The sequence below is a fragment of the Dermacentor albipictus genome, chromosome 1 (assembly GCF_038994185.2).
Source record: "Dermacentor albipictus isolate Rhodes 1998 colony chromosome 1, USDA_Dalb.pri_finalv2, whole genome shotgun sequence".
Classification (NCBI taxonomy): domain Eukaryota; kingdom Metazoa; phylum Arthropoda; class Arachnida; order Ixodida; family Ixodidae; genus Dermacentor; species Dermacentor albipictus.
Genome location: NC_091821.1, coordinates 364,391,246 through 364,416,124, shown reverse-complemented (window position 1 = coordinate 364,416,124; position 24,879 = coordinate 364,391,246). Strand labels below are relative to the sequence as shown.

Genomic DNA, 24,879 nt, shown 5'->3' with positions numbered 1-24,879 from the left:
GGCAGGCTTGGTCGTAACGTTGCTGTGAAGTTTTTCCATACATGGGGTGAGTGAGAACTGTTGGGAACGTCAAGGTATCGGCGGTGCCGTTGGAGCGCACGTGCTCGTGGTTCCTTGCATTATCGTACCATCGATGTTTCTTGTCGGCTTCTTTTTTGTGGCTAAATACTCCGCTTCAAAAGGAAAGGGTAGGTTGCTGTTAATGCATAAATGAGTTGGTTATTTAGAGTTTTATGGCGCAAAAGCAACTAGAGATATAAGCCAACCTCATAAATGAGTTGGCAGCGTAGATGCGTACGTTCCGAAGACATTGCTGCGACGGTCGAGACGCACTCAAGTTTATGTAGTCAGTTTGGCCTTGCCCTCTTCTGTTCATCCTCTAAACTGTCTTTCTTTCCCCTCAGTAAGCGCCTATAACCGCATCGGTGGAGACAAACACAATATCGCAAATAGTTCTCAGGCACGAATACTTGACTGTTTGTGGAGCGTTATCTATGAGACAAGGAAATCGGGCTCGCCGAAGCACTCGTTCCAGTCTAGCGACCTGTGCGTATTTCCAAGCGAGCCGTCGTCACCCCGGGAACGGATAGTGGAGTCAAGCCCATATGCGGCGACCGAAATCCCCACGTGCTATATTTCTCTATGGCGCGCTGTCGGGCCAATACATGGTCACGCGGACCTGTCTCCCGCGTGACCTTCCGTAATGAACTTAGTTCCTGTGGTTACGCATTTGGCGAAGAGTAGATTAGTGCCGGGTCACTCGTACGCCTTTTAACGACCGCATGCGTGCTCATGAAGGCGGCGGCCAGCGTCGCACATGCGGGCGCATGCAATATGCACCTACAACGCAGCCGCCGTATAAGCGATGCGCGATCACGACAGTCGGCTGCGGCTTGGCCTCGCTCCTGCATAATGGGCGGACGGGGGCGAGGTGCCGCGGTCTTTGCGGAAGCAGCGAAAGTGTTGGCATCTCTCATGAGACCCCACGTGACCGCGCGCCGTTGTGCAATCGCTGCGCCCCGGTTTCCTGCACGGGGCTTCGACGCAAATGTGAGAAACATGGCCTTATTGGCGATCTTGCGATCCGGTAGTGATGCTGCCCCAAGTTTCTAGGCTGCGAGAGGATGGCCGCGTTTCGGCTCGCATGTAATGAAGTGCTCGTCTGCGTTTGTCAACGTGCGGCAACTATGAGAGCCTTCTCTTTCCCCTTTCATCTATAGCGCGTGAGGAGCGGGGACGTCGTGTTTCGTTAATATATTTTCTATTTCATTTCTTATCTGCGATACAGCAATTAGGGGTACATTTCGTGGCGCCTGTCGTTGGTATCGCATTTATCGCGTTTCCTTGCTGAAGGCGCCGGAACACTGGGCAGTCTTCGTCGTCATGAACGTGTTAATCACAGCCAGATTCAAGCATCTTGTGTGGCACATTAGGCTCTTCTCCGAATGATCGTTGCATGAGTGTTTCCAAGACTACTTTAGTTAATATTTGACAGGCCATGGTAAATCTCGCGTAGGATTATCCAAGTAGCAGTTAAATATTCTTTTTTCAAGCATTTTGTCCTGCGCAAATGCACCACCTGGCAAATCATTACATCAGTGCTTGTCGGCTCATTTTAGTTCTTTTCCTGCATCTGGATACACGCACAGGTTTTTGCATGTACGGGTATATTATAGTCGGGTAGTACCACCGCCACGTCACCATCGGAAGGCACAAACCAGCAGGACGTGTGGTTAGAATTTTACTGGCAGCTGTTAATCCAATCGTCTTCACTGGAACACGGTCGGCTTAAGTGGCACGCAATGACCATTCGGGAGCAGCTGTTCTGACCTGACCTCTAAATAACAGGGCTGTAGCCATGGATAGCTTAATTTAGCCTAATTAAGTGTCTAACTCAACAATTAACATTCTGATATTGTCATATGAGCGATGGATGAATCCCATTTCGTTAATGCTGTCTATTTTAATTGTTTCTGCGACATAAATTTGAGGTAAATTTCGTGACGCCTGTCGTTGGTATCGCGTTTATAATTCGCAGAAGGCGTCAACACTCGACCGCCATTAACGTGTTACAGTCCGCTGCAGCTGTTTCTTGTGGTGGGTCTCATTGAGACGGGAGCGAGCATTTAAACGACGCATTTCTATTTCAACTATCCATCGGATGAACTTGCAGCTGTTAATTGACGTGTCCCATTTATGCCTTTCTTTTCTGTAGCAAATTCATTCTCGCTGCGCGGTGACACCGCAATGGTTATACCGTGCGCTCGTTTAGTGTGCCATTCCAGGTCACTGGGACGATTTATTGCGGCGGTGATGATCGCTGTCTGATCTGCATCTACGTTTGTACCACTCGCATTCCCAAGCAGCACGCTTGGAAAAGGTCACGACCACGCGGCTCCAAGTGCAGCTTACGGAGGGCGCAAGTGTGAAAGTCGCCGTGGATGGGTGGGAGGAAGAGTGGGCCGTGTATGCCTTCTGCACGCGGTTGCGCAAGACGCGTGCCTAACGAGCTCTGACGCGAACACACCGAAGAGATCGTGTCCGCCGCAGGCCGCTTGCCTGCTCACTCGCACGCACGGCGGTTCCTCAGGGTCTAGAGAGGTCCTGGATGCGGCATATAAGGCCACGTGCGAGAGTACAGCAGTAGCAGCAAGAGCTCGCGCGCACGTGAAGGGGGCGAATGGTGAGAGAGGCAGCAGAGGCAGTGGCTTGTCCTGCCGGCTGTCCGTCCGTCAGAGAACAATGGCTGTCGTTTGATGGGCGTCTCATTTCGTTGGGCTGCTTGCACGTGCCGCCACTGCGACGTTTGCTCTATATACATGCACCTTGACGACGCACACTTGGGTGTCTTGGTATGGTTATAAAGGAAGTTGCGATTTTATGTGATTTGTTCGTAATTTTTGTGCCGCTAGCGAAGTAACGTGGGGAAGATTGCTGAAAGTGAATCGGTAGCTGTCTTTACCTCTTTGTCGTTTTCGTGGTTGGTCGGTGGTCGGGCTCGCCAAGGAAAACGTTAATTAGAATTTTCTTTCTTTCGGGCTGTTCGCTTGCATTGAGACATCCTCGATTATTTCTAGTTTTAAAGCGAATATATTTCATTGCCTCTCTCGTCCTTTTTCGTGGGTGCATAGTCGGTAGTTGATCAGTGGTCTGACTCTGCAAAGATAACGATAATTCGAATTCTCGTTCGCTCGTTTGGGCTATTCGCTTACATTGACAATAATCGACGATAGTTTGTGCTTAAACTTCTGAAATGACAGTGTACTCATCGAGAATGGTGTGCTGTTCCCTCTTAACGAGAACCACAACTATAGACACCTTTTATGCTTGCAGAGTTCCTAAAAGGCCTCCGGTTAAACCCTCTGGCACACCACCTTACAATAGCCTATAAATTTATAGAACCCTCCAGCTGGCACCAGTTTTGCTGTAGGGTTGGGAGTGTTCGACAAGTGAGTTTTGTTGTATGGACTTTTTTTTGTTGCACGTAACATAAGTTCGACGCATGGTGCACATTCTTTATTTCTGAACAAGTTAAGAAGTACCTACAGTATACTAAACGACAAAATATCTTTTTTCTTGGCTGTCACAAATGCATGACGGGAAGTTTTCTAGGGTCCTGAACACGCTGCTGCCACACAGCGGATAAAAGGGTCTATATCAGGGGCTCCGGCTTCGCCCTACTAAAGCTCACGTAACCGCCAAAGAGCCTCATGTCATCCTCAGGTTGTGCGTTCGCTTTTTGATTCTGTTAACTTTAGTAGGCAACTTGTTCTTTCTTTTCTGCACTGTCCTGTCTGAGTAGCGTGCATGGATGCGACTGACCAACGCTTGTCTGGCATACTAATCTCTCCTGGCACGCAGTGTGCATACTAGACCACCTATAGCAACTCTAGAGGAAGTTCAAGACTAGTTTGAAGAGGAGCTGTTGCGGTGTATTCGCTAGGCGCCATAGTTGCGAGGAAAGCTTTTTTGTTGTAGGAATTTTTTTGTGTGACTTTTGTGACTGGTTAATTTTGGCCTGTTCATTCGCCAGTTGCCGAATGAGTGTGGTTAGGTGCCAGTGCAACCTTTGGGTGGACGCAATACGCAATAGACGCAATAGACGTCGTCTGGCCTAGGCTGTAACGCGATCATGTCCACGCTGGCGTTGCACTAACACTGCTCTTATGCCGTGACCACTGGCATCAGTTCGAACTTCCGTTGAGGCAGACGTGTCAAAGTGTGCCAGGGTTGGAGGCGTGGTAAGGACAGTTGGGACCAGAGAAAAAAAAAGATGCGGCATGATCAGGACCCCAAGAAAACGGGCCGTCCTTTTTAGATATCGGTAAGGGAATAAGGGGTAAGTAATTGTCAGCAGAGTGTGCGGAACGGTAACACTACGTGTAAGCATAACGGCCGGAATTGGTGTGACCATTTAATTGCCGTCAGGTACAGCTGGCGTGGAAAAGAAATCGACGTGTGTCACAGATTTAGGCTGAAGGTCAATAAAATGCCTGCATCTTAAACGGATTTGAGGCTGGTCCACAGGGTTGGCAAGAAGAGGCAAGTCAAGGCGAAGTGAGCCGGCCGAACAGTCATTGCGGGCAGAATGAGTGGCGAGAAAATCCAGACAGAGAATGAGTTTGTGAGGGCAATGCTCGATGGCGGTAAAGGGAACGCCGGTGTTTCTCGCAGCGATGGTGAGTGGGGCAAAGCACATGCCAACAATAGCGACAGTCCCTCCGCCGGCGACTTCTACGGCTCGGTGCGGGGCAGGCGTCAGAACTTTCTTGAGCCGACGGCTAAGAGCGGCACTCATAAAGGACACATGTGCCCGGCTGTCAATGAACGCGTACACGGGAACATCAACAAAAAACGTCCGAAAAGCTTCTGGTGCGTGGGTATAGTCAAGCGAGGATATTGTGCCAATGTCGTGCCAATGCAGCACCGCATCCAGAAGCTGTACTGTCTCGGTTTCCGGTCGGGGGTGCTGTGGAGGAGCACGGCGTGACGGAGGCGAATGAGATTGACGGCGGGAGGGAGAAGATGAGCGGGTGTAACGGGTTCTTGTCAGGGGTGGTGCAGGATCAGAGGTTGGGCTGGACATAGAGCGAGCGAAGGAAAAGGACGAACTAGAGGGACGAGGGTAGAAGGGTAGGCGGCAGAAGAATAGCGTGTTGGAGAAATCGAGCAGGTGCGGCTGTAGCGAACGATATGCCCAATACGTCGACAGTTAAAACATATCGGCGTGTCGTGAATGTTGCACCATTCGGACGGGTTGCGTTATCCAAAAGAGTAGCAAGAGGAGCGGGGTGGGAACGAGGGTGTATAAAGAGGTTCAGAGCGCGCGCGACGAACGGAGTGAAGGCCGACGTTCGACAATTCATGGCGGACGACGGCCTGTATCAAGGAGATCGCCGCGGGAGAAGGATCAAATGACGGGAATGAAGTGACCGCCGGTTGTGCTGCTTTGACCTCACGACGAATGGTGCGGGTTAAGTTGTCACATCGTGAGGGCTGGTGGAAGAGGTCGTCACGAGATGACGTAGCAGCTGCGTTGGGAAGGTGCGTGATCTGCTGGGATACTCCGCGGCTTTTAGCATGCTCGAGACGGCGGCATTCCATGGGGATCGCATCGATGCTGGTGACGTTGTTAAACACCAGTAGATTGAAGGCGTCGTCAGCAATGTCTTTGAGGACGTGAATAACCTTATCGTCCTCCGACATGTTCGAGTCGGCCTTGCTACAAAGTCCAAGACGTCAAGAATGTACGACACGTAGGACTCTGTCGTGTCTGCACGCACCTTCTTTGCATTGAGTTGGCGACCAAACGGATTGCCGGAAAGGTTGCTTGAAGAGATCCTAGCTCGTGATCTCCTCTCTTCGGGAGCCTGGAACCATGCGCGCTTAGTGCCGTCGAGATAGAAAAGAACGTCTGTGAGCATAATAGTGGGATCCCACCTGTGACGTGCTGACACGTTCGTACAATAGGAGCCATTCGTCAACATCAGGATTGCCGACTCCGGGGAATACGGCAGGATCCAGGGGGGGGGGGGGGGTGATGGTGACGTAAGTCGTGGCTCCAGGCGTAGAGGCTTGCGTAGATGAAGTGCCACAAGCAGGAGCCGAAGTTGCATTGTCGGCGTTGCGACCGCTGCGAAGCTCCATGGCGGGTACGGGGAACGTCCACGTCAATCAAGTGTTACGTGCAGCAGATGCACAAGGCAATGTACAATATATTTACACATACGCCAACGGTGTTCAAGATGATGACATGAAGTATCAATTAATGGCACAAACCTACTGTGGGGGATAGGCCACGAACCGGTTGGTAATGTGATTGAAAAATGAAATAAATTGGCTGATAAATAAATAAGGTGACCCTATAGTAGGATAGGATATCCTTCGATGGCGAGTAATCGGGAACACGTAGTCTTCCTCCTCTTCAGTCTACTAGAACTGTGGCGGCTGTTGCGTATCAATATTTTGTGTAGTCACTAAGGGCTCCAGCATTGCATCGCTTTTAGATCCGAGAGCAAGTGTGTATACTCTGGCTGTTTCGTAACCCAGTCTAGACAGGTCTTTCTACAGAAGAAGCGGGAGTTCACCTTTCGCTGCCCTTTGTTTAAACTTTCGACGTCCTTGAGTGCCGCGTATGCTTTCGCGCGCGCTTAGTCGCGAAGTCCAGAAAAAGCGCTACCCGCTCACGCCACGGCAGGGGCGCTCGCCCGCTCGTAACAACCTCGCCCACGCTGCCCACGGCTAGATGAGGCGCTCTAGCGGGGGAAAATCCCGAGGGCAAACGTGCCCGAAAAGTATCACCTCCGGCAACGAAAACCAACATATAGAATGCAGTCGAAACAGAGCGCCTACGTGCTCCCAACACCGCGCTCTCCACCGCGATTGCGCGTCGTCGGTCTGCATTGTCTCGGCAGCCGATGCGGCCGGCGTAGCAGCAGGCAGCAGCAGCAGTCGGATGCGGCCGACAAGCCATGTCGTTCACCGCCAAGAAGTGCACTACGCGCGATGGAGCGTTACGAGGTAATCGTCGCGAATGGGTCTCTCGGACGATAAGGGCGCGTTGGAATGACGTGCACCTGGGGCCGCGTTACGTCGCGATGACTTTTCTGTGCCGCTGTGACTTCGCGGTTCCTTGTGTGCTGGCACGGGCATTCCTGTGGCCAATCGGAATAGCCGCATCCTGGAGATGCCGTAGGTGCTGCGGCATATACGTTCACCAACGCTGTCAGGGCCGCACCGTGCCTTTCGTTCGCGAGGCGCCCCTGGTTGCCTCTTATGGGGGTTGTCGGCATCGTATTATGCTGATATTGACGCTCGTATGGATTAAACTCGCTAACATAATTGTTGTATTGGCTTTTATTTCATCGGAAGTGCGGTGGCAAAGCATATAAAGTTCATTTACCAGAAGACTGTCCCCCCTTTCTTTCTTATTTGTTTGTTCACACAATGGTGTTTGTGGCAGCACCCAGAGCACTGTCAATGGAAACGTTGTGCTGTAGGTAATTCGTTCATTGTGCCCAAGCACTTGTGGCTTCGATTGCCAGTCAAGAAATCTGCTTTGTGCGAGTTTGTTTCCTCGACAAAAAAAAAAAGAAAAACTGAACGGCATTCGATTTTAATGTGCCAGCCTAACTCCATCGTACTGAAAATTTTGAGCAAAAAGTTTTTTGTAATATGTACAGCAGTGTGGTTTAATTTCGTGTGTTCAGCTGGCTTCCTTGTTTTGTTCTGCATGCACCACAGTGCAAGAATGTGTACCTGGTGTTTTAATTCATGTTGCTCTTCATGGGCCTTCAGTCTTCACTATGACATTTTATGTGAGTGCTAAATCATTACAGCATGTTATCCCTCACATTCTATAATGCCCTGTTTGTTGTAACTGCCTTTGCATTATTTCTAAGCTACATGCTAGTCCCTTCTATTGATTCTTCATCTGCCAGTTTTGCTGAGGCTGTTAAAAAAGGTCAATTGGAGAAATGCTTAGCATCTTTGTTAATGGGTACCTTCACACATCTACATTCCATGGCTCTACAGAATGAACACAGCTTGTAGGAAAAAGGTCATTTGGGATAAAATGTGTGCACTTCTGCATTTTGCTTCATCATTCCTTTTCATGTGTGGGCTATGTTTTGGGCATTGTCAGAACTGAATGCTTCCCATGGGGCTGCATGCCATGTTGTCTGCAATCATTCTGAGACTTATTTGTGGAACTTATATGCTCACTCTCAACTATCTGTAGCCCTGCTCAGTTGCCAGGTAGTTGCTGATTGGTATAATCTAGGTAGCTGCTGATTATTGATCATTATTGCTTCTTAAGGGATGCTGAAAGCACTGCTTTTATGTATATATACGTCTGAGCATGTGCTCAGTGAAAAAAGATAGCCTAATAAAGAAAATGCTGATTTGCACATGTTTGAATTTAAAGAACTGAAAAAATTTTTGTTGCTTATTTTGTTCCGTTAGATGGCCAGATTCTGTAACCACAGTATGCCACCTCAGTTCCGTACATGCAACAAATCATGAATTGTAAAATTTTTTTAATGTGACAAATTCAAAAGGTGTCCCAAATTTTTTGGCATAGGATTTTTTACAAGTCATCTCTGTACGGCATTTTGCGTTTTTCATGTGCCTGACCTCCTGTGTAGGAAAACCAACTTTTCCTGCAGGTACCGCTTTCATTTTCTTACTCTATATTTTTCATAATTTTTTACAATCTGTACTATATTCGGCCATATTTATTGTAAAATCTATGGCATCATGGGGAGTTGTTGCTGGAACATTATGGTGGCATTCCTAGCACTCATTCGGTATTTTGTATTTTCTGGCGTATGAAGTTCCCATTCTCAGTGGGTCATATCGATGCTATTGCAGAGATGTCTACTTATGTAGTTTCTTCTAATTTTTTAGCTTAAGCTTTCAAGCTTTTAGCTTGTAGTTTAGCTTTCAAGTTTAATTTCGGTTTAGTGCAGTAGCAAAACAAGAATAGCCAAGTTACATTGAATCAACCAAGATGCATGGCTTGTCTAGGCTATGCCATTGTACCCTGCTGTATGATTGGGAAGCACTTGCTGTTATCCCCTTTGAACTTTAAGGTCCGCTTTTCATTTAACTTTTGAGCCCAGAATGACTTGTTCACCATTGCTGCCGCACTGTTAACTAAAATTTTCTGTTTTCTCTCTGCAGGAGGAGTGCTCATGAAGTCCTTTCAACTGAAGCTCGGCTGCGCTCTTCCTACGCTGCAGCCAGTGACAATGGACTGGAGGTGAACACACGGGGCCTCTATGCTCGTGAGACCAACCGGACACAACCTATCACGCAAGATGAGAAGACAACTTGTAGTGGAGGTATTGCGCAAAGGTGAGATATGACTTTGCGTGAACGCGGAGCTTAACAAATGTGCCACCGCTCAGGTGCTTCAGTTTCTGTGTGCCGTAAACCAGAATGTACAGTTGAGGCTTGAATTGGTATGCATTGTGAACGCTTGATGCTTTTCACATTGAAGGGGAATAAGTTAAAGTATCCGGAGCATGCAAGTTCAAATATGTTCTCCTACTTGCATGTTTATCACTGGGCCATTGCGATATTCAATTCCAAAACTGCATATAAAGCAACAAAGTTGCATATTTGCTCAGACACCTCATTGCCAACCTCAGTGAAGCAGTCAAATGGTTGCTTTCTTTTGCATGTGCGACCCATGTGCAAGCTGTTGATGGGAAACGCCATCTATGAAATCTCTTACAGAAAGGGGCCCAATGAGCTCAGTAAACATGGCCTTCAAGTGCTGACGTGGTGCCGTCATCTATGTAGTAGAATAAAATCTAAGTGGACCATTCGTGGAAACCGCTTTAAACATGGGAACACAGCAAACCTCGTTAATTCGGAAAATCGGATAATTTGGACTCGTCTTTTGGTTTTGGCAGGAGTATGCATTATCTAATGCAGTGAAACAGATATCGTTAATTCAGATGATGTGGTGCGCATCGGTTAATTCGGAGCTTGGTGAGCACTGGAGCGGTGCAAATGTGCAATGCAAAAAGCAGAAATGGCGTTAGCGCATTGCTAGTTCACATTGTCATAGTCATCAGTGGAAATCAAATGTGAATGACAGCAATGCCAGAACGCTTCGTGCCTATTTGTGACATTAAAGCCATTGTTCTTGCGTTTACCGCCACGCACAGCACCGCATTGGCTGCGTGCCTTCATGACTCCGTAGCTGCCATATATGATAGCGGCCACTGTTTTGTCCGCAGCGGTTGCGGCAAACAGTGCTTTTGTTTTGACTCTGTATGCATGTTGGTCGCGTGCCTTCATAACTGTGCAGTCACCATCCGTGATTGCGTCCATCGCAACTGCAGTTTCGTCCGCAATTGAAGCAAATGGCAGTTTTGTTTTGACTCGGTGCGTGCGTTGGCTGCACACCTTCAGCACCGCAAGGTCGCATCAACAGCGGCTGCGGCTTCGTCCACAGTGGTTGTGACAAGCAGTAGTTCTGACAGGATTTCGAGAATGAAGAGCAGCGGCTGCATCGTGATGGATAGCGACCAGCTCACTAGCAAAAAAAATAATCTGGATGTGCGCACGGTAGTAAAAAGCCTGTCTTAGATGAAGACTCGCACCGCTGCCATGCTGTGAAGGAAGTCGTAAGTTATGCATTCGCTGCTGCGAGCAGCTAGTCAGCCACGAGATGACGAGAAGTGAAGCTTTCACACTGCTTTTGTGCAAAATAGAAAATGATTGGCACATTCATTCAGTAAATAAAAGCTTGTTGACATAGTAAGCATTTGTTTCTTGTTTTCTTGATACCCTCGATAATTCGACATTCACTTAATTTGGACATTTCTTTCGGTTCCGTGAAATCCGAATTAACGAGGTTTTGCTGTATTGCCATGGACAAGTTCAAAGCAATGTCTATCAGTGCCATCTTAACAAGCTAGGCTCATTGAAAGTACTTAGGTGTTATTAATTTCGTCTATTGAAAATTTAGTTTCACCACATTGCTTGCATCTTCAGAATTGCAAAAAGCATACAGTCGTAGAGTGGATTAAGAATTTTCAATTAATCAGTGAGCTTCATCATGTTTCGGATTGTACACTGTATGCGAAAATGCTCTACATGAATGTAAAGTCAAAGGACGTATGTCTAGCATACTTGGAAAGAACCTATTCAGCCACTTGAAAGATAAGCCTGTGGTAAAATGTAGGAAATCATGATGAAAGAAGTGAACGCACTTGATGACGATATACTAATGCCGAGAGAACACCCAGCCATATAATATATATATATATGTATATTTGTTTTACTTATACTCTGCGTGTATTATTGAGACTTGCAGCATAACTACAATAAGCTTAAAGATTATGCAACATGTTTTAAGTATCATTACCTTCAGCTTTTGCTTTTGATGCACCATCTTGGCATGCACAGTTGTGCACACAGCCATTGAAATGGGTATTTATGGGAGTGTTGGATTACACGTGCTTCTAAATATAAGCTGAATCTTCATTAGTGTCCATGGTGTACTGCACAATGCTGCCTGGAAGCTCCTTTCTCAGATTAAAAGCTGCCTGCAAACAGTCTAAAAGCTGGTTCCAGGTGCCAAGCTCCGTAGTGCAGTCCTGTGCCATCAACTGATATGGGTTGTTGACACAAGACATGCCCTGTTTGTGTCTTATCAAGGTGTGCACAAAGTGGTGTGGCTTAATGCAGGCGTGCGGGTTTGGTTCTTAAGTGGCCTCCATCTTATCTTATCGTTCACTTTGACCAGTTTCTAGCAAACATGCAGGTTGCTTTGCTCTGCCATCAAGCAGCGGAAGTGAGGATAAGGTGCTCTGGCCAGGAGCAAGCTTTGTGCGGTATAGCACTGGTGTGTCGCGAGATTTGCTATTGAGATATATGGCTGTAGTGCACGTAAGAACTTGAAAAGGGCGTCTACTTTCTCAGTATGGTCGGATCGCCCTTCAACACCCAAATTCCGGGAAAATGTAACAAATTTCCTAAATATTTTTAAGAAGTATTTTTTGTCATTATTCTGAAAAGGTTACTTGATGATTCTGGTTATAATTAAGCACGAAAATTTCAAAAATAAAGAAGCTGCTTTTGAGGGCAGCTTTCCCTGAATGCTAACTGTAACTCGTCTCTGGCTGTGGGAGCAGCACACCATCAAGCTGGACGAGTGTGACTCATCATTGGCGACACTGGTACAATCTCCGACGACGATTACAGCTTGAGATTGGGGATTCAAGGGTTAACGGTTTATTGCCTGTAAACAGCTTACCCTTGCAGATCAGAACACGATAGTCTCGAGCCGGATGGGCTGAGCGCATACTCCAGAACCCAGTGACCGGCTACTATCTTCCCTGAGCTGCCAAGACGCGTTCGCGTGCATGTAGCGTGTGTGTGTGTTATGGGGTGTTCAATGTGTAAATATGTCTGTGCCCACAACATCCAAGTGCAGAACATAATCGGGGCATCACTGCGTCATATATGGATGTGCAAATAACCAGAGAAACAAAGCAGATTGCAGAGCACCGTTTGCGACGAACACGATGTACGTCGAGAGCTGTGCCGCTGTGGCATATTCAGCCGTGCATGTCCTTTTGTCTGTGTGTTTGTGTATCTGTGCGTGTCTATGTGTATGTGTCTGTCTACGGGCCTCTATTGCCTAAAGGCCTGAGGTGGGTTTCGTACAGCCGCTCTCGCCATAGAACTCCGCACCTGATTTGCAAGTAAATGCCTCGAAGGTGTTTGGTGACCCTTTGGTGACCCAAACACCACCACAAAGTTCTGATGCTCATGACAATCGAACTCATGCGTAACAGATTGACTTCCATGCACTGGCGTCAGTGGCCATGAAATTTCGCAATACCTTTCAGCAACTGTGTGAAAGCTGGTTTGTGTTGCTTATCATAGCTACTGGCCAGAGGGCAAGAGCGGTGATGTTTGTTAAAAATGTATGCATACATTGCACCGTAGATCTGTCATGGTTGAACTAATGTTAATTCATTCTTCCGCCATCCTGAGACAAAAACGGACACATTCGGGCATCCGTGCATGTGCGCTACGCTTACTCGAACCTACGGCATGCCGCCTGTTTTCAAGGTGCGGGCTGCGAGATTTTTCCAGGCACTACAATGTGGAGGTGAAGTATATCGTGTACTGCAAGGCTTTTACTAGTTCATGACGTATTGTCAGACGTGCAAATCAAAGTGGAATAGCCGCAGAACCAATGTTTCTGCATGCAAAGGTAGCGCAGACTTACCCGAACGATTCGCTCCGTCTGCAGACGTTGCGCTTGCCACAGCCATTCCGATTTGCTGCAGAATCTTGCCGAGAAGCTGAAGTTGCCGAACTAAATTTGCTAGCCAAATTTCACCATCCTGTCCTTCGTGAGAACTTCAAAGAAATGTCAAAGCGCACGCACTGTGTCTACCTGCGGTCGCCTCGCTTGGCAGCTCGGAGCCGTTGGAGGAGCAGGTGGCGCCACTACACTTTGAAAATGGCGCCACTCAATCTTTTTCTGTGTTCTGGTGTATAGGCCTTTAGGTACAGTGAAAGCTCGTTAATTCGAACTGCAATAATTCGAGTTTATGGATAATTCGAACTGTACGATTTGGTCCGGCCAAGCTCCACAGAAGTCTATGTATAAAAAAGTCCGTTAATTCGAACGCGAGAAGGTTCCCTCACGGATAATTCGAACTACGCTCACCTGGCACACGGCCATAGGAAAGCGCCTAATGCCTACACACAAGGCTGTATTGCCTCCGAAACGGAGAGAACGGCGAGAGAAGGCAAAATCGGAAAAAAATCTAACCGACGCGGGGTCAGCCAGAAGGCAGTGGCGGCTGCCGCCTCTCCGTTCTACGTAACCTCCAAGACTTCTTGCCCGTTGCGAATCTCGGAGGCTTTGCAAATCTTGTACAGCTGCTAATGTTGTGCGGAGATGGCACGGCAAGCGCCAAAACACAGTGAATCAAGTACGTCGCAGCTGCGCTTGCAATCAAGAACCAACGAATCAGGGCCTTCGCCACCTTCACATGTTCAGCGTCTTTGTCTCGGCAGTCTTCATCGGTTGTGCACCTCTGTTTTCAGCTGAGGAGGTATCGGCCGTCGCGAATCATTGTGATAGTGTTAAGCCTCGGCTAACGTTCGTTTCGGTGGACATCGGTGGTGTGGCACAGTCGGACCCAGAGCTTCGACTTGGAGATGGCGTGTGCCCGCGGCACACGCCATCGCTTTCTGACACGCCAACTTTCTGACATGCCCTACTGCTTCCAAATCGCAGTGTACTTTCGTTAGTTCGAACTTTCGTTAATTCGAACTGAAGCGGCTTCCCCTTGCGGTTCGAATTAACGAGCTTTTACTGTATATATCTCCCACATGACTAAAAGTGTTTATTATGTACATATGAATGTATCTTCTCACATGATATTGTAGTGCTATTAGACATGTTTTTTTCAATGCAGCGAGTGAAAATAAAGTGTGCAATATACAAGTTTAGTGCTTTCATGAGCCCCCCCCTGTCATTCTACTTTCTCCCTGCACATTGTCTCGCACTGAAAGCTTCAAGTTATATTGTGACTTCAGATATGATCTTGGCTTGTAGCGCGAAGTGAACACGGACACATAAAGGAGCAGACAGGACGAGCGCTAACTCTCGACTAAATTTTTATTAAAACGAAGAACATATATATAGATTGCAAAAACCGCAGCATAAGAACATGACAAGGTAAAAAAAACATCATTTAAACATATCAGGAGGTACGGAAGTCAAAGAAGGAAAAAAAAAAAATCGCTTCAGATTAGTACACGTATTGCGAAGGTACTGAAAAATCAGATTCAGATAATTGCCAAAGGTATTAAAGCTTGAAAGGTGCAAAGGAAAGGGTATTCCAACCATAGTGTTTTTGCTGTAAGATGTAAGATATAAGGTCTAAGATATTGTGCGTTTTCTTAAGTTATCTTAATTTCTTTCACTGGTGTTCATGCTTGTCAGGTATTGCTCGCGCTGTTAAAGGGAATGATTAACTTATAAGGGCTAAGAAATTGCGCACAGTTTGGAAATTATGGGCGGTCTAGTATCGTACACATAAAAATGCTTTAAGATTTCCATAGCCCTCATTTTCAATGATCCTGATCCAACTGATTAAGGGACAACAGTGCGCACCTGTGCTTCTGTGTGCCTTGGACAGCAGGTCTTTTTGCATATGCTGAAAATTGACAGCCGTGAAGCTTTTTGTTTTGAATATTGTCCCTGCTTTTTCTAAGGTGTATTGAGGGTTTCACACAAGAGCAGTGTTACATACTCTGCGTTCATGTTACAGGTTAGAGGCCCTGAGAAAGAGTGGTGAAGACTGGCAGAAACGGGTTGACAAAAGCAAGCAAGACATAACTACAACGGACATTGGTGCTTCATCGCCAGTGTCAGTGCTTCGAAAAGATGCGGTACGCCATTTTCAAGTGCTTATTATGTGTTATGATTACTTATTGTGTGCCTTTGGCAGCATCCACATTTCTGTTCACTTAGAGACACATCACACAAGAAACAATAATGAACAAAGAAAAGTGTTTTACAGCACTATTGGCTACTTGTAATGTTCCTTAGTCTAGTTCATATACAATTGGCCTTTGTTACAAAGCATGAGGTTGCAGGTTTGATGCCTGGCTTTACCAGTTGCATTTTCGTAAGAGAAAAATTGCAAAAATGCTCATGTACTGAAATTTTGGTGAACAATAAATACAAACCCAGATGGTCAAAATTAGATTACATTTTTTTAAACCATCAAAGCTGTGAATTTCCCCAAGGACTGCAAAAAAAAAAAGAAAAACTTATTGGGCTGATGGCATCTCCATTTGACTAATTTTCTTCTTGCTATGTGCTGTTTTTAAGCACAAGAGAAAGTTGTGCTTGAATAAATTGAAGCATTAGGTGAACAAGACCCCAACAGAAATGTTAGATAACACTGCAGGACAATCCTTTTTCTTTATTTTTTCGTTTCATGGTAGTGGCAGTAATGCCTAGTCAACACTTTTGAAACAGTGCATTACCTTTCACTGAAAACCTGGCAGGAGCTGTGTTGAAGTTATAGCAGTTAGCCATTGTATCAGGAAATTGTGCTGTTCACTGAATTTACCAAGTATGTCAAACCACCCAACTCTATACAGCTTTGGCAGAAACAAAGCCACTAGTAGCGAGTTATGCAGTCCTTGCTATGTTGAATTTAGCTTGGTGCTAAACATTTGAGGGCAAGTGTGAGGGTTTGCCTCCCTCTTTAGGGATTTAAAGCAGCACAAATGCAACACAAGTCTAACTAGACATCTCAAGTCAGCTGTGCTTATGCCCCACTGGCTTTCTTTTGATAAAGGTGGTGAACACTTCGGACATTGAAGATAAGAGTCCATAAGGTTAGAATTCTTTCAGTGCCATTTGCATTCTTATGATACTTGAAATGAAAGTTTATTTCCATCTTGTAAGATACAGATGGGGGTGGGGGAAAAAAAGCTGTCCATTGGACAGCTTGACAAGTCCACCATCCCTCATTTGGGCAGAGGCAGCATCACATTCTTTCATTCATTCAAAATATACATCTGTATACCTTTCTTTGTTGCACTTTCTGGTATCTGTGCTGGTAGCTAACCATTTTCCTTTGATGCCAACTTGGATTACTAATTATGCGCCACTGGGTTTGTGCTGCTCTTCATTTAAACCCTTTGATGCCAAGTCGGGTCACTGGGTATGTGCCTGCCATTCTTCAATGAAAAAAGAAAAAAATCTTCAAAAGTTATGTGTTGGTGGGCAGAATCAAACCAACATCATGTACATTGAGTCACTCTTGTCTGAATATGCAGGGGTGGGACTCCTGTGCCAATTGTGCCATTTTGATACAAATGCAGATTCCTGTGCCAAACACAGAGAATTGACCGAATTCGCGCCATGCTGCACCAGAACGGCTTCGGCATGTGTGCTTCGGCAGTGGCCATGAACAGCGAGTGGATTTGTTCTCTTAAAGAGTGCAGTCATTCACATTTCGCATACCATGCGACTGCACTTCCCGCACAGTTTCTCATAGTTTTTGTGCTTATAACTATGGACTTTTCCGTGCTTTCGGCCAGGGGGCGGCACGCATGCGGCCACTCTTGGCTGTTGTCGCTGCTGTGGGAAGGGCCAGGGCAACTGTATTTAGAGTGTACTAGAACACGGTTGAGTGGGCAAAGCGGCGTGATGATCCGTAGCTGAGGCACAAAACAACGAAAAGTAGGCTGAAGGCACTGCATGCAAACTAGGTATTAGGGAGGCCCGCTGCACCGAGTTCAACGTGCGGGCGTCTCTGTCCCCAGGGCCGGTATGATGTAAATCTGTTCTGATCTGTTATGCCCATATCAGTCAGTTTTGCCCAAAAGGCAAAATGTTCATTGCGATAGCCAATGAATAGACAGCTATACGAATAAGGATAGTAGCTTTATCGACTGTATAAATTTGTAAACATTTGCTTACCAACTAAATTAACAAGTACGGTGTCACGCGTGCACAAGCAAACATTAACGCATCTCATTTGATGACTACGGAAACTTGCTGTTAAAATGCTGGAGTGCAGAAGTGCAGCAGCAGCTAGAGAAGTGACCATCATGCTGCCTGGCTTAACGTGAACTAAGCAGCGAAAACAGTGCACACGAAGCTGTCAGCACTCTGTTACTCTGTCAGAATCATATCATATCACTCTGCCCCTATTGCAAATCACTTTAGAAATAGGCTGCTGCTAATGCAACAGCTGCTGGAGTGGACCCTCCCTTCCCTCGCTTCCTTCCCTCTTTCCTTCCTTGCAGGCAGGACATGTAATGAGGAGGGAAGATAACTGATGGTCATTAAGGGTTACGGACTGGATTCTAAGGGAAGGGAAGCGTAGCAGGGGCAGCAGAAAGTTAGGTGGGTGGATGACATTAAGAAGTTTGCAGGGACAACATGGCCACAATTAGCACATGACCGGGGTAGTTGGAGAAGTATGGGAGAGGCCATTGCCCTGCAGTGGGCGTAACCACCATATTTTACGTAAGCTACACAAACAATGCAGACAGTGGGCTTCTTCGATTTTCGGAGTTCTGGCAGCCCGCTGGGCGCCAGACGGCAGCCAGCTAGTTCTGGTTCTGACAGGAAGTCACGTGGGCTGGGATCCCAAGACAACCCGAACCTGCCCGAAGTTTGCAAAATCGAACGCCGGTACAGCTGGCCAAATGTAAACATGCTACCAGCATGGCAGCGCCCGTCGAGGCCGACGCGCGCTCGGCGTAGTCGGCCCATTTGTGCGTTGCCAGCTTGAAAATATATAGTTGTATTCAGGAATACGATCCCTTTCGCGCGACTCAGCGCAGGACGCGTACTCGGCCAACCTCGCCTTGCGCAGCGCAACAGATGGCTTCCGACGAGGTGCATGACAAGACGCGAAATCGTGATTGTATACTCGAAAGCGATAGCTGGAGAATCCCTGCTCGCAGCGATCACGTCGACCACCGGCGGCAATGATGAGTTGGCGTTGTGTCATCACAAGACATGAAAAAGCAGGTGAACGGGTACGTCTCATACGCATAAAATTTCGCGCCGACCTGTTTGGGCTTTGATTTCAGAAAGTTTGTTGTGGCTGATGGTGCTTCTCATTTAAGGAGCTGGGGACGCGGCTGGCGCGTGAAAATGCACGTCGCCTGTGACCAGCGAAACGTTTCACACGAAAAACAACATTGGTCGCAATCATGAGAGCAATAAGCCAATATACGTGTGTCTAAATGTACCGAGTGCAATCAGTGTATTCTTAGATCAACGGCCTGCAGTTCGAACACATATCGGTTTCGAGCTGCCACCTAATCATACGACGGAGAGACGGAGCGAACACGGGCTAACTGCAAAGCCTTCGCTAACTGCAGAGAAAGGAGAGATATACATACGCGAAATATGTGAAAAGGAACGCCACCAGAGAAAGACGAAACCAAGATGTACCGCAATGTATGAATGATGCGATAACTTTATTTGGAATCCGGCGATTGAGAGGCCCGGGCCTGGGGCTGCCTAGATGGCCACTGGGAGCTGCTGCTGCTCCTGTGTGGCTTCCTTGGCTCGCTGGACGACCCAAAGTTGGTCTTGGAGTTCTGAGCTGAGCAGCACGGCCGACCACCACGCATGAGAGCGCGGCGCTCTATTCATCGCCGCGAAGAAGCAATCAGGGGACACACACACACAAAAGCTTCAAACGGTTCACCACGGCTCGTATCACACCGCTTCGCGATGCGGAACGGAGCGTTAGCACCTAAAAAGATAACGCTAGAAGTAAGGAAATCCGGAGATGGCCGTATACACTTGGCTGAGCGAGGTAAATGTAAGTCCTCAAGCGCCCGCGTTGCAATCCGTGAAGTCCCCGTAAAGATGGCGGCGAGCGCCCATCGCCTCTTTTAGTCGTCTGCTAGCCAGAGAACTTCCAGAGAGCAGCCAGACCAAAATCGTCCTGGCAGGTTCTGGCAGCCCGCGGGTAGCCAGAACCGTCCAGCGCGAGCAAAACGAACGCCCGGCGGAAGTGCGTAGCGCGGTGGGCGGAGCAACCCGAGAAAAACGAAGACGCTCTGGCTGGCTCTGGCAGCCCGCGGGTAGCCAGAAGTGGAAAATCGAAGAAGCCCAGTAAAGCTAAATCTGAGAAATAGCTTTCGTACACTATACGCTATGGGTCATTTAGCGTTCTGTATATGCGCAGTGACAGCCAGCTACCGTATTTACTCGCATAATGATCGCACTCGCGTAATGATCGCACCCCTGAATTTTGTCGTCAAAATTCGATTTTTTTTATTTCCCGTGTAATCCGTGCACCCCGAACTTGCCGCAGCGATATGTGGTGTTCCAAGTCTAGCTAACAATGATCGCGCACCATCTGTCGAATGCTACGCGAACGACTCGTCTGCACGCACCAAACATTAAGTGGATGCCTCATTTCATCACTTTCATCACTTTACGCACTTCCATGACAAAAAGAGGTACAACTAAACCTGCCTTTATTATGGGTAGGCTTTATAATCGTTGTGGTCAACAAAAACAAAAGATGCGCCTTTCGATTCTTTTCATCTGCACTCGTGAGCACGCAACAAATCGCGCGCGGCAATGATAGTAGCCACGTTTACACGGATACGTTAAAAGTGTACCCTATTCATACGCCGACGCTTGTAACGCAGCTAAGATATTCGCCCATCCTTAGCGAAAACGTGCCGTGTTAGGAGAGTAGTGAAACCGGTGCCGCAGTTTCCGCAGCACACCGGCCATGCGTTTCTGTCACTGGCAGCTAAGTGCTCCCATCGGTTTCTGTCCCTCAAAGTGGACATGGCTACGTTATTGCCGCAAACTTGCCGATACTAACGATATTATTCATCACTGATACGGAAGAAACTGTTTCAATGCACGTAACGTACTCACGAGAAGATAAAAAAAACCTCGTTCGGCGCGCTCGGCTTGCTCCGCCGGCCGCCATTTTTGTTTTGGTGTCCCGCACCCGCATCCCGCAGCAAACGCGGGACGAAAAAAAAAAAATTTTTTTTCGTGGGAAATTTAACCCGCGTAATGATCGCACCCCTGAATTTGCGTCAATTTTTCTGGCGAAAAAAGTGCGATCATTATGCGAGTAAATACGGTATATTATAGCGTATGCAGGGGTATAGCATATGCGAAACTAAATCTATCTAGTCAAAACCGATTAGAGTAGTCCTACGTTATACCTTCCCAGGGTTGATTGCGGCTCTCTGTCTGCGGTGATGTAGGCTGACCCAGAAATGTTAAGTTTATTGGACCACAAAATTTGAGTACATTTTTCACTATCATCATTAGCGTTGGCATGGGAATATATATAGTTCAATCGTAGTGCCACAAATGTTTCCAGCTTTGCAGGAAAACTTGCACCGTGCCGCCGCTTGAGCCACTCTTCGTTATTCTACTATGCTATAGCTACAAAGCATGCTTCTACTACGTGCTTCATGATGATGTATTCTCTGTTTAATCATGGTTTTGAAGTGTGCTGCCATATTCTGCATTCCATTATTCCACCAAAATTCAGATTGGCCTGCTCCAAACTGCTGCAAAACACAATTTTACTTGCTCCAAAAATTGCTTCAATATGACTTTGGGCAGTTCCACCCTTGAATATCTATTCAGCCATGCATTGACTTCATGGCGATGCTGCTACATGGTGCAGTGTGTTCAGAGGGAAGTGCAAGAAAAGAGCCCGGTGGTAGCAATACAGTGTGTGAAGTGAAACAACACAACACTTCAATGCTAATTCCAGTAACGTTGCCAGTCATCCTGAGGTGGTTTCTGCGAAATCTTTTATGGCTTTCAGAAAATCATTGAGGTGCAGAAGTCCCCGTCAATTGGTGATCGTAAAAGCTGGCTGGAGTCCTCATCAGAGTCTTGGCGACAACGTGTCCAGGAGTCTGATGCCTCCCAGTTCACAGTAGCTGGGAAGATGGGCATCTCGGAGTCTGCAGCACAGCTGGCTGACCGCAAAAAGAAAACGCCCAAACAGGAGAAGTTTTCACCAGCTGCATGTAAGTACTACACTTGTACAGCGTGGTGTCATGGTGTAGAGGTATAAAAATTGCTATTCTGACCCACAGGGTTTCAGTTGTAATCTTGCGGTAAGCTTTTCTGCTCCACTGTGGCTCGCCGGCTAGCAGTCTGCTGCATAGCCAGAGTTTATGGATGTGATTATAGACCATGCTGCAACATTCTCTTGAGCTTATATATCAAGATATTGCTGTGCATTAAAAAGAAAACCAAGTGGACAAAATCAACCCGAGCCACGCAACTATAGCCCTCAAGTGCTCTTTGCAGGTTCCTGCGCAAGAAACTTATGCTACTCTGGTGTAAATGGCTTTAAGTTTTGTGGCAGTGCAATGACGCCTACTTGAAGCTTTTACAGCCAAGCTGTATACCTCTACCGTCCAAGGAAATTGTTGTGTCGTTGGCGTGGTAAGCAAAAAACTTCCCATACGTGGGCTGAACCTGGAGATAGTGCAATACCAGGCCAACCCGCAGTGGAGGTGAAGCAGGCGTAAAGCACTCCCCGTACGTGGGCCGATCCCAAAGATAGTGCAATGCTGGCCGACCCGTGGCGGAGGTGAAGCAGGCGTTAAGCACTCCCGATACGTAGGCCGTCCCCGAAGCTAGTGCAGTGCCGGGCCGATTCGTGGCAGAAGTGAAGCAGGCAATAAGCACTCCTCCCCATATGTCGGCTGATCCCGAAGATAGTGCAATGCCGGGCCGATCCGCTGCGGAGGTGCAGTTCGCCATTAAGGGGCCCACATACAGAGCTTTGCTGGTCATCCTTCTTCAGAGTGGAAGGCCACTGAGTTTTTTTTACTTTTGTCGCTGGACAACTTGTCAAGGAGCAACTTGCATGAAAATATTTGCTTATGGGTAAATTACCTACTTGTAAAATGCTTTGTACACGCAGGCCTTTGTCCAAAATTATCCATTCTAGGTTCAAATGCATAGTATAACACTTAGGTTGTTGCCAGTCTGCAGATTTATTGCAGATGGGTATCTACCATTCTTGGGAGCTAGACTGCTGTTTCTTGATAAAGAAATGGTTGAAATGTAGCCAGCAATATTAGTCTGCATCATTTGCGTTTGGCTATGACTCTTCACCAAGGTGGACACACTTTGACAACTTCTTCAATACATGTACTATTTTACCCATTGTAGGCAAGGAGAAAATAGTATGGAATGTTTTGTTGACTTTTTCCTTTTGGCTGCATCTCATAATTTTCTCTTGCAGCGTCCAAAGCAGAAGTTCTTCGTCGGATTCACCAGCAAGGGACGCCAGTATTGCCAGCAATATTTAAGAGCAAGTCTATGCCAAATGCAGCTGAAGGTGAGCCAGAATTTACATGTGTAGAATGTTTTGTTGCTAATGTGCAAAAAAAAATTTTATCATTTTGATTATATATAACGGCTTTCTTGTACAACAAACTCTGTAGTCAAATAATTGATTATGTATAAAACTAGAAATTTTTATCTGGGATAACCCCTGGGCTGATTTTAACCCTTTTGCTGTCGGACCTTTCTGGCCGTGACGCCCCCCCAGTGTCGGCTTGGTTTCAGGGAACGAGCATAACAGGGAATGAACATAGCAATTTATTTTTGATTATGATTGGTATACAAACAACATAGTCACTGCAATATGCACATTTCAGTGTTCTGCAGCTGTTGTTAGTGAACATCATCATCATCATCAGCCTGACTATAACATCAGTTCAACATCCGAATCTGACGATGCGGAACTCCCCTCTTCCTCGCATGAGACTGTCAGAGTCCAAATCCGAGCTCGGCTCGTATTCTGAATCGGAATTGAGCCACCGCTCCAATGAGCAGACGAAGGTCCGCGCGCTCAACCATACGAAAGTAACCACGTGCAGGGAGGATGCGCTTTGAGTCACCCACACAACGGAGAGAAATCGAACGTTGCGTGATCAAGAAGAGAGAGGGAGATGGAAAAAGGCTAAAACAAAGTTCGAAGGGCTTTACGTTTACTGCTGCAAGTCGGAAGCAAGGGTGCAGCGAGAGAGCGAAAGCAGCAATCGAGTCGCTCTTTTCGTAGAGGCAACAGCGCGGCGCGTGCCTCTGAACTTGACGCGCCGTAGCAGACACACCAACAGAATAAAAATAAAAACCTTCAAACCCGCGGAGATGGCAGAACAACCCTTGAACCCATAACCACACGCGCGCAATGCATGATACAGCGCATCGCGCCACTCGGCAAAGAGAGAGGGGCGAGTGGCAGTCGCACGGTACTCTTCAATACGTGACTAACACAGGCCGAGGAGAAAATACGAACTTGTAGAAAGAGTAAACAGATGGAGGGGCCAGTTCAGGAGCGCCAGCTTTGCACTCAGGCGCGAAATTTTGAACGCACGATAGAGAACGTACCGGTACGTCGGTGACACTGTGGGGGTGAAGCGCGAAGATGTACCGGTACGTCCGTGACAGCGAAAGGGTTAATGACACTTGTTGTACTTGAGAAGGTTGGATTTTTATTTAGGTCTTGAATTGTTTACGAAAGTAGCTGTAAATCGGCAAGTTTGAAAGAAATAGCACTAAGTTTAGAAATTGGAAACTGTGCATAAAGAACAAATATTGCAGTTTTGTAAACAGCATCCGTCGGAACATCCAAGGTGGACAAATTTGTTATTATTAGTTTATATTGCCACGTGGTAGTGATGGTGAAGAAAGCAGCCAGACTGGGAATGACGAAACCAGCATTTTATTGGGCGAACTTGTGCGCTGAAAAACAGGTTACACTCCAAGAACGGCGACCGTGAAGAACACCGTCGGCAATCGTCGAAAATCTCGTCAGCGGGTCAAGCGCGTCGGCTTGTATACATCAGTCGTTGAATGTTCCAGAGTAATCACTGGGACCTGCGTGTCTTCCACAAAGTTCTACACTATTCGCGTCACGTATACATGCAATCACATTACACAAGGTTTAGTGATAGACAACGGATGGAACCACTGATAACATTCCAGAAACTTCTGATACATGCAGGCTCGTCCTGCGCTGTGGGATAACATTTGTTAGGCGGTGACAAGCGGTCACCTAAAAAAGATAAGCAAGTACACATGTCAATATCTTCCTTGAATTTCTTACAGTATTTATGAGCATTTTGCAAAAGTCCTACTTGCATATTAGTGGCGTATTTAAGAATCGCATGTAATACAGGAATTTCATCCGCTTTAGGTATACTATAAGGTGGACCTCAGCAGTGTAGCGTTTTGGGCTTGTTGGTGCATGATTTGAATAGCAATGAATAATACGCAGAGGACGAGGCAGTAAAAACCAGACGCACATGAACAGTGCAAGCCCT

The 24,879-nt window shown here is 47.0% G+C and overlaps 1 protein-coding gene across 2 annotated transcripts in view; it reads left to right on the top strand.

The window, feature by feature from the left end:
• Nucleotides 1-24,879, top strand: part of LOC135911326 (supervillin-like) — a 174,012-nt gene that overhangs the window by 95,678 nt on the left and 53,455 nt on the right. For both annotated transcript variants that reach the window (XM_065443552.2, XM_065443553.2), the window contains exons 15-18: nucleotides 9,184-9,357; nucleotides 15,321-15,441; nucleotides 21,354-21,561; nucleotides 22,794-22,889. In XM_065443552.2, coding sequence (XP_065299624.2) covers nucleotides 9,184-9,357; nucleotides 15,321-15,441; nucleotides 21,354-21,561; nucleotides 22,794-22,889 — 599 coding nt within the window. The remainder of the gene's footprint in view (nucleotides 1-9,183; nucleotides 9,358-15,320; nucleotides 15,442-21,353; nucleotides 21,562-22,793; nucleotides 22,890-24,879) is intronic.